The sequence below is a fragment of the Danio aesculapii genome, chromosome 12, assembly GCF_903798145.1.
Source record: "Danio aesculapii chromosome 12, fDanAes4.1, whole genome shotgun sequence".
NCBI classification, from domain to species: domain Eukaryota; kingdom Metazoa; phylum Chordata; class Actinopteri; order Cypriniformes; family Danionidae; genus Danio; species Danio aesculapii.
This window is the reverse complement of record NC_079446.1, coordinates 22,567,575-22,585,425: the sequence shown is the minus strand read 5'-3', so window position 1 is coordinate 22,585,425 and position 17,851 is coordinate 22,567,575. Positions and strand designations below refer to the sequence as shown.

The 17,851-nt window shown below is 35.9% G+C and overlaps 1 protein-coding gene across 1 annotated transcript in view; it reads left to right on the top strand.

Moving 5' to 3' along the window:
* The window catches only part of pkd1b (polycystic kidney disease 1b), a 55,705-nt gene extending 39,428 nt beyond the window's left edge, over window positions 1-16,277 (top strand). Inside the window, exons 32-42 of the mRNA XM_056469151.1 lie at window positions 1,174-1,376; window positions 1,909-2,106; window positions 2,237-2,391; window positions 5,926-6,038; window positions 6,140-6,278; window positions 6,423-6,539; window positions 9,866-10,037; window positions 10,139-10,426; window positions 12,619-12,753; window positions 12,832-13,146; window positions 15,182-16,277. Coding sequence (XP_056325126.1) covers window positions 1,174-1,376; window positions 1,909-2,106; window positions 2,237-2,391; window positions 5,926-6,038; window positions 6,140-6,278; window positions 6,423-6,539; window positions 9,866-10,037; window positions 10,139-10,426; window positions 12,619-12,753; window positions 12,832-13,146; window positions 15,182-15,928 — 2,582 coding nt within the window. The 3' untranslated portion in view covers window positions 15,929-16,277. The remainder of the gene's footprint in view (window positions 1-1,173; window positions 1,377-1,908; window positions 2,107-2,236; window positions 2,392-5,925; window positions 6,039-6,139; window positions 6,279-6,422; window positions 6,540-9,865; window positions 10,038-10,138; window positions 10,427-12,618; window positions 12,754-12,831; window positions 13,147-15,181) is intronic.
* Window positions 16,278-17,851: the final 1,574 nt, after the last annotated feature.

Below are 17,851 nucleotides of genomic sequence, written 5' to 3'. Positions count from 1 at the left end.
TACTATGGAAGTCAATGATTACATGCTTCAATATCTTCAAAATATCTTATTTTGAGTTCAAAGCAAGAAAGAAACTAATAAAGGTTTATAACCACTTGTAGATGAGTAAATAGCAAGTAGTTTTCATTTCAAAATTAAAATTAATAAAGTAAATGCAACATAGGCTTATTGTGAACGTTAATGTTGCCCTATATACATTTCTGGAGATTGTGAATTATGTAGCTAGAAGTATGTATGGCTGCATTTCATCTTTAAAATGAATACTAAGGGGCTGTACGCTGTTCCTTTCGCGCTTACCAGCTGACCGCTTACCTCCATGTGGACGGCTTTCCACTGCTACCCGTTAATCCAGTAGCTTGCCACATACGTCGACGGACCTGAGTCCAGCAAAGAACGGTTCCAAAAAGCAGATAAGACAAAAACTAATAAACAAGTAAATAACAGGGTGAGAATGTTGGAAAATTTGAAAAATCTTTTCTGGATTTTTTTTTTTTTGGAAACTGTCGGTTGGGTTTAGGGAAATGGGTGGGCAGGTCAATCACTGCTTTTGAAAACACTATTGGTTGGGTCTAGGTAAGGAGGAGAGTGGGTCAGTCGATCACTCAGTCAGTCGACGAATTTGGTGCTTTCCAGAAATGTCTATAGGGCTACATTTTCAGAATGAGCCTGGGTTGAGTAATTTTTGGGTGGACTTTCTTTCTTTTTCTTTCTTTCTATATATTATATTCGTATTGTTTGTTAACAATAGCTAATGCACTGTGATTAATAAAAACTACTGTTATTGTTTTGTTGCTAACATTAACAAATGTCAATAAAAACAGTAATAAAAATATATTGTTCATTATTTGTCCATGTCAGTAAATATATTAACTAACAAAAACTAATGGAAACTTATTGTACTACTACTACTACTACTACTACTACTACTACTACTCTATCTATAATCTAATTAGTTACTTATAGTCAGAGGAATGTTTAAAGGAGACCATCAAATTAAAGTGTAAGCAAATTAAAAACAATAAATAATTAAATCTTACTGGCCCCAAACACTTACGGTACAAGCAGTGCTTATAAGTTTGAGATAAAATCTCAAACAAAAATCTCCAAAACTGAATTATCACAAAATACATGAACACATTTTTCATCGTTTCATCAGTATGGTCTGTCCTTTAGGTGTAGTTCGTGGTGTACCAGGCTTTCATCTTCCGTCATGGGTTCTGCGTGTGGTTCACCTGCTGGTGGCTGGTCTGCTGGGAACGTGTCTGGCTCTGGTGGGGCTGTACGGGAGCAGGTTTTCCAGCTCTGTGGTTTTAATGTGGCTGGTGTCCACACTGTCGGCCTTCCTCACTTCTGCCCTGCTGCTGGAACCACTAACAGTGAGCTAAATATTTTTTACAAATACTTAGTGTTTAAAAATATGTAGCAACGTTTTTATTGCCATTTTAGTTACATGTTTTAACAGCAAATGAAAACTATTTAATGACGACTATTTAAGCATGAATAGTTACTATGAATAGTTATGATAGTATAGCTCTTTATTTTAAATACTGTGCTTTTTGATAGCACCAAAATATTTAATTTATGGGATTTTTGTAGATTTCATTTCTAAATCCACTATTAGACTTGTCAGAAAATCTTAAAGTACATTTTATTTGGAGATACAATACATTGTAATACAATTTCAACATAAATATATACAAATTACAAATTTTAATGTAATGTCTTATTAATTATAATTCCAAACCAGACAAACAAACTTCTCATTTGTTAATTTGTGTGATTGATTGACAGTACAAATAAAATAATATTTAAAGATGTGAAAACTTTGCTGTTTTATTTATTTATTTTTTTTACATCAAAACATTTTCTTTACACTTGATGTGAGTTGTCCTCTGTCTTCTGATGCAGATATGCATTCAAGCACTATATCTGGCTACTGTGGTGCGACCGGTGGATCCCGAGGTGGAGGAGCGTTTGGCTCAGGATACTGAGGTCAGAAGGATTGAGGAGGACTTCAGGGATAAAGTGCACCCTCTCTGTGGATATGGCCTGCTGCAGGCTAAAGAGGAAGCACGAAAACTGAGAACACTTAGAGCCTTAATGAGGGTGAGCAAAGACCACACACATTTAATCACCAGAGACAATTAACAAATGGATTTTTCCTGCATTTCGACCATAATGAATGTTAATATTTATTTTAATGGTTTGCCAATTTATGTTTTGTGCTGTTAATCAGAGCTGTTTAGTGTATATGCTCTTCCTGCTGGTGGTTTTGATGGTGAACTATCAGGAACATGTGCAGTTGGCTGACAGTAGACGGCTTCACTTCGCCATTAAACACACACTGATCTCAGCTTCAGCAGGGAAACCTGACCTCATGAATTTATCAGGGTAAGTTATTCACGTATGCCGGTGTTGTAATGAAACTAACTTTTTAAATGTCCTAGACATCCCAGTGGTTTGTTAAAAATAAATAGTAGTAATTTAATGGTTGACTTAAAATCTTAATATTTTTGCTTTTAACATGTCCCATATTCTCCCAATTAAAAGTGAGCTTGGAAGTCTCAAACAATACATTTACATCCATCCAAAAGAAATAATATTAATGTTAAAATCATATATATGCTGTACAGCAATGGAAAAAAATAAGAGACCACTTTGAGTTTCCTGGGATTTATGATTAATAGTTATGTGTTTGAGTAAAACAACATTTTAGTTTTTTAGTTTTTCATCAGAAAACTACTGATGACTAGTGTTGAGGAAAGTTACTTTTGAAAGTAATGCATTACAATATTAATTTACTCCCCCTAGAAAGTAACTATTTGCATGACCTTGTTACTTTTTATGGAAAGTAATAGATTACATTACTTATGAGTAGGGCCAGACAGAATTTGCGAACATTTGTTGCTGTTTCAGAATATATTTGGGGAGTATTGTAACTAAAATCTTAATATATGAAATGAAAAATAATAGCTTTTTAACTTTTGAATGGTTACAATACATATCCATCTAGATCCACTTATTTGGTAAACAAAGCAAGTCTCTCTTATAATGATGTATTGATAAGTACTCATATAATACTTTACAAACTGTATTGTAAATAAATCAAATAAACACTTTCATATTAGTCAATATTATTAATAAAATTAATCAAAAAAACTGAATAAATATAAATTTAGACCCATTTACACAAGTAAACAAATATAGACTCAATGATGGGCTCAAATATGCGGAAATCTGTGGATTTCTGCTCGCGCAGACTCCGTGTGGACCTACTTATGAGTTACTTTTGCTTTACTTTTTCTAACCTGACTAAGGCTTGATCTCTTTCAGATCTCTTTTTATGTTTTTTTAAATAGAGGGGCTCTGCAATTAACAGCAGACTGTATAACCTACACCTTCATTTACTTAAAAAAACACATCAAACAATAACACTTTAGGATAATGTTATCTACAGTATACGCTATGTATATTGTATATACAGTATACATATTATTGAACGTTTAAAGCAGTGTGTTAACTACTTTTGTACTTTTTGTCTAATTAGTTAAGTAAAACCCCTGTACTTTGAGTCAATCTCCTTTTCCTTTACTTCAATGTGTTTAAAATAATGAGAATACTTCCATCGCAGAAATGTAAGGCTCTGGCATTAGCATTTCTGTCTGTCTTTACAGGGAGCAAATTCTCTTATTGAGTGTGGACATGACTACTTCAATTTTAATTCAGCAATTTATGTTTTTAATTTAATTAATTAAACTAAAAAGTAACTCACATTACATTTTTAAAAAAGTAACTTAAATTGTATTACTTCACATTGAAAAGTAATGCATTACTTGTTACTTAGAAAAGTAATATTATTACGTAACTCACGTTACTTGTAATGTATTACCCCCAACACTGTTGATGACATGTCTTCCAAATTTAAACAATCAGTTTACCCCAAAATTTTTATTATTTTATTAATTACTCACTCTCATGTCGTTCCAATCTCTCGAGACCTTCGTTCATCTTTATAACACAAATAAAGATATATTAGAGGAAATCCAGGAGCTCTCTCATCTTCCATAGTTACGAACGATTTAGAGACATTGTCAGTGGTAACATATCTGTTATACTCAACTGTGGTGTAGACAGGCTTATGAAAATAAAATGCAAAAAACTTACACAAGAATACCATGTAAGTGACTTGTACAATCCATTTGATTCAACACTTAAAATTTTAAAACGGCAACCTACTGTATAAATACACAGGTTTCCACAGGTTTCAAATATGTTTTGTACATATATTTTGTCCAAATTGTCTAAATCTGTGAATGTGCTGATATGATTTAGACACTATTTTACAGAAGCTCTAAATCACAATATGCAATTTTTTGATTATGTATTTTAGATGACATATAATCAAAATCTACAATGTTTCTACAATGCGCTATTAGTAGTATATTATTCTATACTTACTTACTTACTCCGCGGGGCGTTTTATATCGAAGTTAATATTTAGCCACGGCATATTTGTGTTTCGTAACATCTAATTTTTCGAGGTGGGTTGTTAGCCCACAGCTCAACCCCCCACCTGGAGGACCAGGACATACACTACGAACAATTTTAGCTTACCCAATTCACCCATAGCATTGGTTCCCAACCTTTTTTTGCCTAAGACCCCCTTTTTCCCTGAAAAATATTGTAAGGCCCTCGTCCACATTTAATGATATTATCGCTCATATAAGTTTGCAGTAATGATGACAAAAAATGTTGTTTTCAAACAAACGGTATGTCTATTACTGTATTTAGGTATGTTTATGCACAAATAATAGCCTAATGTTACCCAGAGATGGGTTGCAGCTTGAAGGCCATTCGCTGCACAAAACATTTGCTGGATAAGTTGGCGGTTCATTCCGCTGTGGCGACCCCGGTTGCTATGTCACCATCAACCGTTTTCTCGGTGGATGACAAGCTGAAAAACATTGCTGTCACTGTGATACAAGTTTTATTTATGGAGAAAAGTACAAAGCACTGCAGTGTTTGGGTGTTCTGTGTTTGTCTGAGAAAATTTGTCTTACCGAAATGTGAATATTCCATACAAGCTGAAGCTGATCGGTCACTTCTTGTCATGCCATGCACCTCCATTGGAAACAACAAACTTGTGCAAACTCTAGTAATATGCGATATGTGAACGGCCTCTAAAAGGCCGCCGTTATTTGTGATTTCCATCAGTTGATCTTCTTGCACAGACATGCTGGATTCATCTGGTTTGTTGACTAGTGGGTTGCGGATCTATTCCTTGGCAGTTCGCGGGTCCATCACTTAGCCTTTTTCCTTTAGCAAAGAAACTTTCTAAGGACGTCTGTTTCTTACTCATTTTGCTATTTGTGGGTTAAACTTTGGTGCTCAAATGACCGAGATATAACCAGGAGAATACGCTCATTTTTCAAAATAAAAGACTTTTTAAAATAAAAGATTGTTTAAACTAAATAAATAAATAAAACGGAAATAATTAAGGATTTCTTGTGCGGCCCGGTACCAATTGATCTACGGACTGGTGGTTGAGGACCACTGAGCTAGGGGATAAAATGAACCAAGGCAACATGATCATTCTCCTAATTGTCCACTGCTAAAATTTTTTTAAATGTGACACGACCCCCCACAAAGCTCGCAGAGGCCCCCTTGTGGGCCGCGACCCCCCTATTGGGAACCGCTGAACTATAGCACATGTCTTTGGACTTGTGGAGGAAACCAGAGCACCCGGAGGAAACCCACACGAACATGGGGAGAGTATATGCTCTTACACTGTATGTATAAATTTTTAAATGTATAGACTTATTTGAAATAAAAAGTTCTGAACAGCAAAATTTAACTGAATAGCAAACTTGAATGGTCATGAATCAGTGAAAGTAGTTTTACAATTTATTTATTTATTTTCCTCAGATGGATGAATGCAGAACAGTGGATAAATGAGAAATTAACATCACACTTATATGAAAACCCTTCTCTTCTATTAACTGGCCCTGCAAGACTACAGAAAGTTTATTTTCAAGACTGTAAGAGCTGTACTTTCTAGCTTTTTGATCATTTGCATATATAGATTTTCTACATGAATTCAAACCTTTTGTAGAAGTTGAATTTTTTTCACCTCTCAAAGTCTGCAGTCAAGACATCAGAGACCAGTTCCAGTCTGGCCGACTTTCTTTGATGCTGACTGCTCATGTTTCATCACATGCCAACCCTGGACAGCAGACCTCCACAGCCCACAGCGAAAACACTCCAGCGCTGTCAACGTGGTGAGAGATAACAGAACACAGAGAGAGAAAGACTGCCAGTCTGTGAATAAGTTGTTGTGCAGTACTATATTAGAGAATACAATAATGGTTCCCTCAGTGAAGTCTTTTTTTTTACCACAAATGATTACAATCTCTTCTCTCAAGGCAAAAGAGAGCATTATGTGCATTCAGTCAGACAGAGGAACTAGTGCTTGGGAACAACAGTGAATCCACACGACAGATCCTGTCAGACCTGCAAACAGAGAAGTGGATGACAACAGGGTATGACGTCAACTTTATTCACAAAATATCCTTATAGGACAGGGGTGTCCAATTCTGCTTTTGGAGGGTCTGCAGGTCCTGCTCCTACGCTCTAATTAAACACATTTACATTGCATTAAACCATCTGGCAGATGCTTTTATTCAAAGTGACTTACAAATGAGGACAATAGAATTAATCACATCACTCACTCACTCACTCACTCACTCACTCACTCACTCACTCACTCACTTTCTTTAGGCATAGTCCCTGATTTATCAGGGGTTGCCACAGTGGAATGAACAACCAATATGGCATGTTTAAATGCGTATATGTTTTATAAATGACATTAAGTGTCATTCGCTCTGTTATTGCATTTTTCCAGTGTTCACAGTTAGATATTGTTTGACAAATGTTAGCAGGTTTGTCATGCTGTCCCGGGAGAGAACCCTGAGCTTGGAGATAATTGAGCCCAGAGCTCCCGCCTGGTCGATTGAGCATGTAAGGGGAGTACGAGATCAGGTAGTTCTCGAGAGCTCCCTGTGGTAAAGGAAGAAAGGGGGAGAAGGGGTGGATGGGGGGTTTCTTCGGAAAACGAAGATAAGGAAGTAATTTTAGCTAGGCTACTTATAGTAATTTGGATTAATCTGATTGGCTAGCTAATGATTGTAGATGAGAGACCAACTGTGTTCAATCATATCATGTGCTCCTCTTGAAATTAGTTTGTGAAACTTCACTAAATGCAAAAATGACATTGTTTAAGATGTCTTAGTTATGACAACTTAAAACTAGAAAAGTAAAGTTCGTAGACAAACTTTATGGAGGCTTGAGAAAGCCTAGTCTGAAAGTTTGAAGTAGTTTAAAAGTTTAAATAATTGAAGTAGTTTTAAAGAAGTTTGAAATTGTTGGCAAAGAGATCTAACTACATATATGTTAACATGTTTCTAGTATGGATTGGCATGTTTCTCACTAGATGGTTGATAGGGTGTTCTGAGTGGTTGCTAAGGTGATGCTAGGTGGTTGCTAGGCTGTTCTAGGTGGTTGCTATGGTGTTCTGAATGGTTGCTAAGGTGTTGCTTGGCAGTTGCTATGGTGTTCTGAGTGGTTGCAAAGGTGGTTTCTATGATGTTATAAGTGGTTGCTAGGTGGTTGATAAGGTGTTGATAGGGTTTTCTGAGTGGCATTGTATTGCCAGGGTGTTCTGCTAGGCGGTTGCTAAGGTGTTGCTTGGCTATTCTAGGTGATTGCTAAGGTGTTGCTAGGCGGTTGCTAACATAAATGAGCATGTTTCTAGTTTAAACTAGCATGTTGTTAGCATGGTTCTAGTATAAATTAGCATGTTGTTAGCATGATTTTAGTATGGATCGGTATGTTTCTAGTATGATTAGTATGTTTCTAGTATGATTAGTATGGTTGTATGTTTTTCGTATGATTAATATGTTTGTATGTTTCTAGTATGATTAATATGTTTGCATGTTTCTAGTATGATTAATATGTTTGCATGTTTCTAGTATGATTAATATGTTTGTATGTTCCTAGTATGATTAGTATGCTTGTATGTTTCTAGTATTAATCGGTATGTTTCTTGTATGATTAGTATGTTTGTATATTTCTAGTATGGATCCGTATGTTTCTAGTATGCTTAGTATGTTAGTGTGTTTTTTGTATGATTAGTATGTTTCTAGCATAATTAGTAAATTTGTATGTTTCTATTATGTTTCTAGTATGGATCGGTATGTTTCTAGTATGATTAGTATGTTTGTATGTTTCTAGAATGGATCAGTTTGTTTCTAGCATGATTAGTAAGTTTGTATGTTTCTATTATGTTTCTAGTATGGATCGGTATGTTTCTAGTATGATTAGTATGTTTCTAGTATGATTAGTATGTTTGTATGTTTCTAGTATGGATCAGTTTATTTCTAGCATGATTAGTAAGTTTGTATGTTTTATTATGTTTCTAGTATGGATCGGTATGTTTCTAGTATGGATCAGTATGTTTCTAGCATGATAAGTAAGTTTGTATGTTTCTATTATGTTTCTAGTATGGATCTGTATGTTTCTAGTATGATTAGTATGTTTCTTGTTTGATTAGTATGTTGTATTGTTTCTAGTTTGATTAGCATGTTTGTATGTTTCTAGAATGGATCAGTATGTTTCTAGCATGATTAGTAAGTTTGTATGTTTCTATTATGTTTATAGTATGGATCGGTATGTTTCTAGTATGGATCAGTATGTTTCTAGCATCATAAGTAAGTTTGTATGTTTCTATTATGTTTCTAGTATGGATCGGTATGTTTCTAGTATGATTAGTATGTTTCTTGTATGATTAGTATGTTGTTATGTTTCTAGTATGATTAGCATGTTTGTATGTTTCTAGTGTGGATTAGTATATTGTTAGGATGGATTGGTACTGTATGTTGGTATGTCCAATGTAAAGTCAATGGCAGTTTTTTACAATGGAAGTCTATGGGACAGTTGTTACGGTGATGCGCATACCTTCATATGGATGTCCATACACGATAAATGTGCTATATAAATACACATTACTTGCTTACTATGCCAAAATGGAAAAATAAAGAAAGGAAAATGAGTGAATGAATGTTGTGCATGTTTGCATAGAGTATCTATGACTTGCACTCCCATCATCTTACCTTCTTTCATCTCCCTTCAACTCATCACTTCCTGTCCAGTTTTTGTACTAATGCCATTTTTGTACTAATCCCTGGCATACTTAAGGGACGTTCTCACAATATTGAACAGCCTCAGGCTAACCTTGTACCATTTGTATTCTCCTCTTCAATGATTAACAGTCTGTGCTTGCTACTAAATTGTCGTCTAGAGTAACTTGTCCTCAGATACAACTCAGATCTTGTCTTGCCACAGCATTCACTGCCCAATCAGCCAGCATATTTCATGAAAACAATGAGCCCCCATAAACAACATGGTTAAAGCAGGCCCTTAATACTGAAAACATTTAAATAATGACATGACCAGCCTAGAGTCCTGATTTAAACCTGACTGAAAATCTCTGGAAAATCCTAGTCAACAAAGTTATGGCTAAGAAACTCACATGGAGTCACCGAACTATGGACACGTGATCCAGCTAGTCAGCATCTTACTGGGCATACTGGAAACTTGCAGACTGGTGTGTTGAGACAAATTTTAAAGTAGTTAAACTACAGGACAAGTGCTATCCAGGACCAGGTTTGGACACCTCTGCTACCGAATCTCTATGTCCGGTATTGAACTAAGGACTTTCCTACACATACATCTGTATTTATTAGTTCCAGAACTCATCATGCTTATCAGATTATTGTGTTTAGTAACTGTCTTACATTCTCTCTAACAGTACAAAGGCTGTATTGATCGAGTTCACTCAGTATCATAAACAGACAGGCATCTTGGCACCGGTCTCTATTCTCCTGGATCAAACACAGACAGGCAGAATCCTTGCTTTCATCTCCATCCAGCCTTTTCACATCTCTCCACTATCTGGTCCAGACTTGCATGTTACTCTGACGGTACTGGCTCTCCTACAAGACTAACTTTCGATAGAAGAAAACCTCACAATTTAAACAGGATTGTCTTTTTGTTGTCATGTTAACAGCTGTCATCTCTCTAGGTTGTGCTTCTGCTGTTCGCCCTGTGCTTTCTGAGTACTGAAGTGCGAGCCTTGATCAGGAAGCCAAGTCAATACCTGAGGCAGGCCTGGAGCTGGTTTCAGACATTGTTGGCACTTCTGGCTTTGGCAGCTGCTGTTCTACGTCTGTATTTCCTCTACACGACTACAGCCTGCATCTCCAGACATCGCTCACTGCCCTCCTCATTTGCCGACTTCCATAGCACTGCCACACTGGCCAGAAAGTCCAATCAGCTCTCAGCAATATTATTAACCCTCTTGGCTCTAAAGGTATTATTCTAAAACAAAAAATGGTTTGTCAACATATGGTTACGCTTTATTACGATGGTTCCCATGTAACTTTAACACCTTAATGGCTAAAATTCACAATAAAACAAATAACAATAAAAAATAAATGAATTTAAATAAATGAAATAGAGACATCAGCCTTGTCATTTACATCAAGTATATTTGTACAAAATATATTGTTGTGTCAGTATATTAATGGCACATTTGAGCAGCATTAGCAAACTGTAAATATAAAAAATGCCAAATCACATGTAAGTTTTTAGTTTTACAGTGAGCATAAATAAAATATAATATTTTATGGTATGAAATCAAATGGCCAATTTTTACTCATTGATGTAACCATTCGTAGAATAAAAAAGTAGGATGTTTGCCTGTTCTTATAAGGCAATGATATTAAACAGGGTGCGTTTACAAGGCAGAGATCTGACAGCAGTCAGCTGCGCACAATTTCAAGATCATTTACTATTTATAAATGTCACATCTGGAAGAGAAGCGCACATGCGGACACATATGCACATTTAATAGACTCACTGTATGTAAAATATTGTCCTGCCTTAAATTTCGTAGTTGAATCAAATGACCTTTTTTCGTCATCTCAACTTAAATCAGTCAAACAGACTTAAAATATTACGATAAATTTGTATACCTAAAAATGTACCTGAAACCTGATTAACTTAAGTTAAAGTAACAAAAAACTTTATTTTTCATGACTTTTTGTCATACAATTTTTTTACAGTGCTGGTGTGTTTTCATTTACATCAGAGATGCTCAAACTAGGGCCCGTGGTCCAAAGTTGGCCCGTAATCGTAATCATAATTGGTAATCTTTGATTTGGCTCGCCATGCCATCTGAGAAGAAACAGAATGATGGGGATGGTTTAGAGACTGTCATTTCAAATTTAATGTAACATTTTATTTATGTTTTTTATTGTTAATCTACAAAAAGGCTAACTGAAATGAAATGTTTCTATTTAAAGGATGTAATTTGGATTCTAATATACATACTGTCACCTTACGAATAGAGGACAATACAAAGACTTTGGTGAGCAAATCAAGGCAAAGGCAGATTCTGCATGACTAGTGTATTCATCATTGAACTTCACTGTGTTTTAAATGTGATTGTTTATGTTTTTTATTGCAATAAGTTATCATTTAAAACAATAGTTAGTTTAGTTAGTACGATTTAAAGTAGGGCTGAGCACTATATTGCTTGAGCATCGATATTGCAATGTGTGTATCTGCAATAGTCACATCGCAATTTATTATTGTCTATTAAAGATTACAAGATATATATATATATATATATATATATATATATATATATATATATATATATATAAAATTAACTATATTTTTGTTAATATTTTTTCAATGATGACCATTTTATTTCACATTTGATTGTTCAATTTCTGTTACAGTTACTGTTAGACTGCCCTGAAAACCATAAAGCACTGTTTATTTATTTATTTTTGATTGTAATTTATTATAATTCATGCAAATGCACTGAAAAATATTTGATCAACCCAGTAAATCTAAAGTAATGAATCCAAATAGAGTTATTCAAATTATGTGGTGAAATTTTATTCATATTGCAATAAATATCACAGTAAAACAAAATATCGCAATGTCAGGTGTTTCCAATATCAGCATATTGAATATAATATATTTCAAAATAATGTTTTCTAATGATTTTTAAATATTATGAACTAAACTAGAAAATTACTTTTGGCAACTTTAATGTAAAATAGTTTGGTATATTTACCTGTAGCTCACAGCTCTCAATGATATTTGGTTTTTAGCCCTTCATATGAAAATGTTAGGGCACCCCTGATTTACATTAATAGTCTATGCAGTGAACATTCAAGTTATCATATTTTTAAGTTGATAGTATTTAACAATTTTTCATATAAAAAAACCCCAAAAACTGGAACATAATATAATAATATATATGGTGAATCATTTTCCCATTGCTCATATACAGTAACTTTATGTAATATGAATTAACAGGCCAGTGTTACCAACTTTGCATGAGCTTACATTATCTGCTCTGCTACATTTCAACAATGATCAACAATTCAAAGTTTGAAATGGTGTCTATTCGGTTGAATTGAATTCATTGTGTAATTGTAATGTTTGGGTCTTAAAGTACAAATATTGAGAGATGTGTTTTTACAGATGGTGGGGATTCTGCGGTTTGTTAGGCGATGGTTGGTGATGGGACGGGTTATTCGGCAGGTATTTCCTCAGATCTGTGGTGTGGTGTTCCTGCTGTTCCTCCTGTTGCTCTTGTTCTCTCACATAGGCATGATGGTACAGGGTTTTTGATTTAGAATTTTATACTGTATTGTTACTCTGCATCATGTTTGATTTAGCCTTGATCTCGTACAGCTCTTCTCAGGATCAGTGGAGGGCTTTAGGACACTGGGACAGGCGAGCTCCTCTCTGCTGTGTTTGTTAAGGGGTCGCAAAGGGTTGCAACGACTGTGTGAGCATCATCCGGTGGTGGGACCTTTATACTGCTTGTCTGCTGTGGGTATTGGATTCTGGGTACTGGGGCGCCTATGTGCTGCCATATTGATTCGAACGTACCAAATGGTACAAGCAGACATTTACCGACCCTCCATGGAGCCACAGGACTATGAGATGGTACAGTTTCTGATTAAACGGCTCAAGCTGTGGATGGGGCTCAGCAAGACCAAAGAGGTAAAAATATCATGTTTGACTATTAGATTTATTTTTTTTAGTTTCTGAATCATTCAATAAGTCATCAAAATAGATTAAATTTAATTAATTCAAATGTATTTTGTAGAGAAATTAAGGGGGTGTTTATAACATTTCCATCTAAAGACATGTCATGTTTTTTCCTTATATTTTGGCTGTATACATGACAACAAAAAACCATTGTGCACATCACTTTCCAAAACAGCTTTGCCAACTAGCCTTGAGATGCTCAAATCACTGATTTTCACGGATCTGTGTAATTGGGGATCAATTTGACAAAGTTTGTTCCTAATGATTTTTAAATGACACAAATGAAAATTTGTAAACACATGCTCAGGCTTACAGACAACAGATTTTTTTTGTATTTATTCATTCAAATGACAATTAAACATAATAAAAAGCACAAAAAACTATTTAAAATTACAAAAAAAACATATTAATAAATATAATTAAACCATAAAATAACATATAAAATAACACTTTTTATAAAGTGACACATATAAAACACACATTTTAACGGATGCCCTTCAAGCCACAACCCAGCACTGGGAAACCCCCATACACGCTCACATGCACACACATACACTATGGCCAATTTAGCTTATCCAATTCACCTATAGCGCACGTCTTTAGACTGTGGGGAAAACCGGAGCACCTGTAGGAATCCCATGTGAATACGTGGAGAACCAGCAAACAAAGAAATGCTAACTTGCACAGCCCGGCCTCCAACCAGCAACCTTCTAGCTGTGAGGCCACAGTGCTAACCACTGTGCCATTGTGCCACCCCTATTTATTTATTTATTAATTTCAAAATATTACTTTATTTAAATCTAACTCTAGATAAAACACAAGATGTCTATATCAAATAATTCTCTGAATAAATCTTTTGAATCTAGTATTAATTATTTGTTTAACAAAAAAAAAGAAAATTGTAAACTGTTTAAAACACTGAAAATAATTATGTTCTGAGCACCAAATCAGTGTTAGAAAGATTTTTGAACGATCATGTGATACTGACAATTCATCTTTGAATCACATAACATTACATTTTAATTCCAAAAGGAAAAGTATTGATCATTTTCTGCCAGCACAATCTGTCAAGTTTCTGGACATTTCATTTCATCTCAAATTGTAACAATCATAAATAAAAATAGAAACAACTAGAAAAATCAGAAACAAAATTTAAATCCAGGCTCATTCTGATAACGTACCCCTATATACATTTTTGGAGAGAGCAAAATACATCCCAGGAACAGTTTTTAGCAGTTTTTGTTTTTGCAAATCCACCAGAGGCCGCTGAGTACGCTTTTTCAGATCTCAAATTTCTCTCACGAATGCCATTAGTGCCTGCTGTTCTCACATAAATCCACCAGAGGCCGCTGTCGACTGACTGATTTACTGACTGATCCACCAACCGATCCATCCACCATCCCCAAAATCAACCAATAGGTTTTTTTTTTTAAAGTACCAATTGACCCGCCCAGTGTTTTAAAAAGCAATCCAGAAAAAGAGAAGCCCCCTGATTTTTACCACTTTTTCAGATTTTACCACATTCTCACCCAGTTATTTACTTGTTTATTTTATTTTTTAGCTTTGTTTTTGTTTTACCTGCTTTCTGGAATTGTTCTTCACTGGACTCGAACCCCGTTGTCGCGATCAACTTCGCTCTGCGTCTCAAGTCCGTCGATGTACATGTCGAGCTACCGGACAACCCGGTAACATTGGAAAAGCTGTCCACACGGAGGTAAGTGGTCAGCGGGTAAGCGCGAATAGGAACGCCGTCATACCACCCCGTATCGTTTGTTTTAAAGATGAAATACAGCCATTCATAGCACTGGCTACATAATTCGGGATCTCCAGAAATGTATATAGGGCTAGGTTTTCAGAATTAGCTATGTCACAAAATTGACTTATTAACTTGACTTATTAATTGACAATAACACATTTTATAACTGCATTTTATTGACTTTTCTTATAGTATGTAAACGCAAACCTGTTTACTTTGACTTCTTTATAGTTCAGACACAGAGTGAAGTTTGAGGGAATGCGTCCTCCACCCTCAAGATCGTCTCAGGCCTCTGCAAGCTCCAACTGCTGGACTTCACTCAGCCCCATCGGGTCCCGTCAGACACCATTATCATCTGCCTCCTCTCTGGCCTCCGACACATCTGTCATTGCAGACAGCTGTGATGTCCACCCTTACGTGGAGCGTCTGGTGCCCAGTGTTGACAGCCTTCTGGCGGGTTTCGAGCGTGTCAACCAGGTGACAGAAGAAGTATATAACTTTGAGCTTCAACTTCAGCAGATGCAGAGCAGGATCTCCCAAAGAAGGAAGCTGTCTTCGGTGACCTTTAAGGTATGTGATCCAACACCAAAACCTCCATTGCTCCCTCGACACCCATCATCCTCAGTTTGGGAAAGTAAGCCCACTACAGCTTGTCTCCTGAATACTCTTCCGTATCGGCGAGCTGCTCACTCAGAGTCCTCGTTGATGGGGCCTGCTGTTCAGCTGGGGAGGAGAATACTATCCGCACTGGATGGAGGAAGAATGAACAGTCCAAACCCTAGAAAAAGGGCCATCCCTAGACAGAGAGCCTGGAATTCAGTCACCTGCCATTCTGCTGACACAGCTCAGAGGATAGCTGGATCTCACAACACTGACGGCTTGCTAGTGAGACCCCAGAGCCAAGACGGAGACCGACAAAGTGGATGTGAAGGAATGCCGATTAAGAGACGAGCATGGCAGACTGAAAAAGAGCTTTAAGCATCAAGGCATTATTATTCATTACAAACGTAATCACATTATCATTTGGGATTACATTTTATGTTGCTAGATACTTTTAAAGATTGTGTTGACTGTAAGGATTTGTTCACACTTAGTAGGTTTGGTTTGATTAAAAGAACTTTGATCAAATGAATGAAGCCTTTTGAACTTTCCAACACAGGCTCATTGATTTAAACCAGTGGTGTAGTTGAGGCTATATGCACGTATAGTCCGTATGCCTACTTTTTTCCACAAGCTGTTTGGGTATTACGACTTCTGAGGAGCAATAATTGCGTATATACCCTCAGTATACTCACTTGTTTTGCTGATTAAAATAACTGTATAGCAATTTTGCTTAAACTCGCATCTTAATTTGTTGCAATTGCATTGTTGTTTAATTTGCGCCATTCTCCACCCCCCGATGACCGCAGCAGCTGTGAGAAAATTTTTTGAGTTTTTTGAAGACGACAAGTCAACTGAATGATGTCTCAATGAGAAACGTTCAGGTAAAATTCTAAAACAGCATGGGTGTCACTTTAGCCCTCCTATACTTCTATTCAGCCCCCTTAAAACTTTTGCGTTTGCTCATGAACTGTACACTACTAAATTTAATTTGGATATGAAAACGGCGGCAAACTCCTGCTCCTCTATTTTCAACTCATTTTTCATTTATTTAGCAAACCACAGCAGTGCAAAACGAGAGCAGAAGGTGTGCGTTTCTCCATAGATTGTTATAATATCTGCATATTTGCAGTTCTTTGCTATAGAAATGCATGTATCACATGTACCCCAATGGGTCATGGAGGAGCAATCGGGTTTCCCCATCTCCTGTTTCCTCGGCGCTTCCCTCATCAGCACAGCTGTTTCCTCCAGCGACAATGTAAGACATTTTGCTATGTTTATTTCAAGTTAACTATGAAGATAGAACACATAACAGTGCATGTGGCATTAACTATATCATACAATCATGCACAGGATTAAACACAGTGATAGAATCGCTCAGTGAATGTATCAGATCATTTTAACTCAGTGACATGAGACTCAAACATCATGTGTTGTATCATATTAAAAATTATTTCCTATTATAACTTATACTAGTAAATTATGTAAATTAGCCCGTACGCTTTTTAATATGTTTATATGCATGCCATTATGAATTTAAAAAGTGGCAGATTTATTTATTTAATACATGGAAAAATGTACTTGAGTATAGGCTAGTAGTCTATTTGGGTTTTGAAGAAGTGTGCTTTGCTTTTGTTTTCCTGATATAAAAAAAAATTATATATTTTATACATATACACTCTATACATATAGAAACAGGATACACTCTTGCACACCTGACACACTCCATGCATATACAGTCTATACACACATCATATATTCAATACATATACACACACATGATACATATGCACACATGATACACTCTACAAACTCTATGCATATACACGCTATGCACACATGATACATTCTGTACATATGCACACGTACATGCATACACTCCATACAAATACACACAAAACACTCCTGTCAGGGTCTAGGATAGAACCTGGGTCTTTGGTGTGAGGTAAGTCACGTAACCCCTGAGCTACTGGAAGTTGATGAATCCAAACTAAGAACAAAAAGTCTTCAATTAGAGACAAAGTTAGGCAAAAACAATACACCATACACTCTATACATATTCACACACATGATACACTCCATACATATGCACACATGATACACTATAAATATACACACATGATACACCCTATACATACACACTCTATACATATACACACAGGATACACTCTACATATGCACACAATACATTCTATACATTTGCACACATGATACAATCCATGCATATACACTCTATACACATATGATACACGCCATACATATGGACACATGATACATTCTATACATATGCACACATGATAC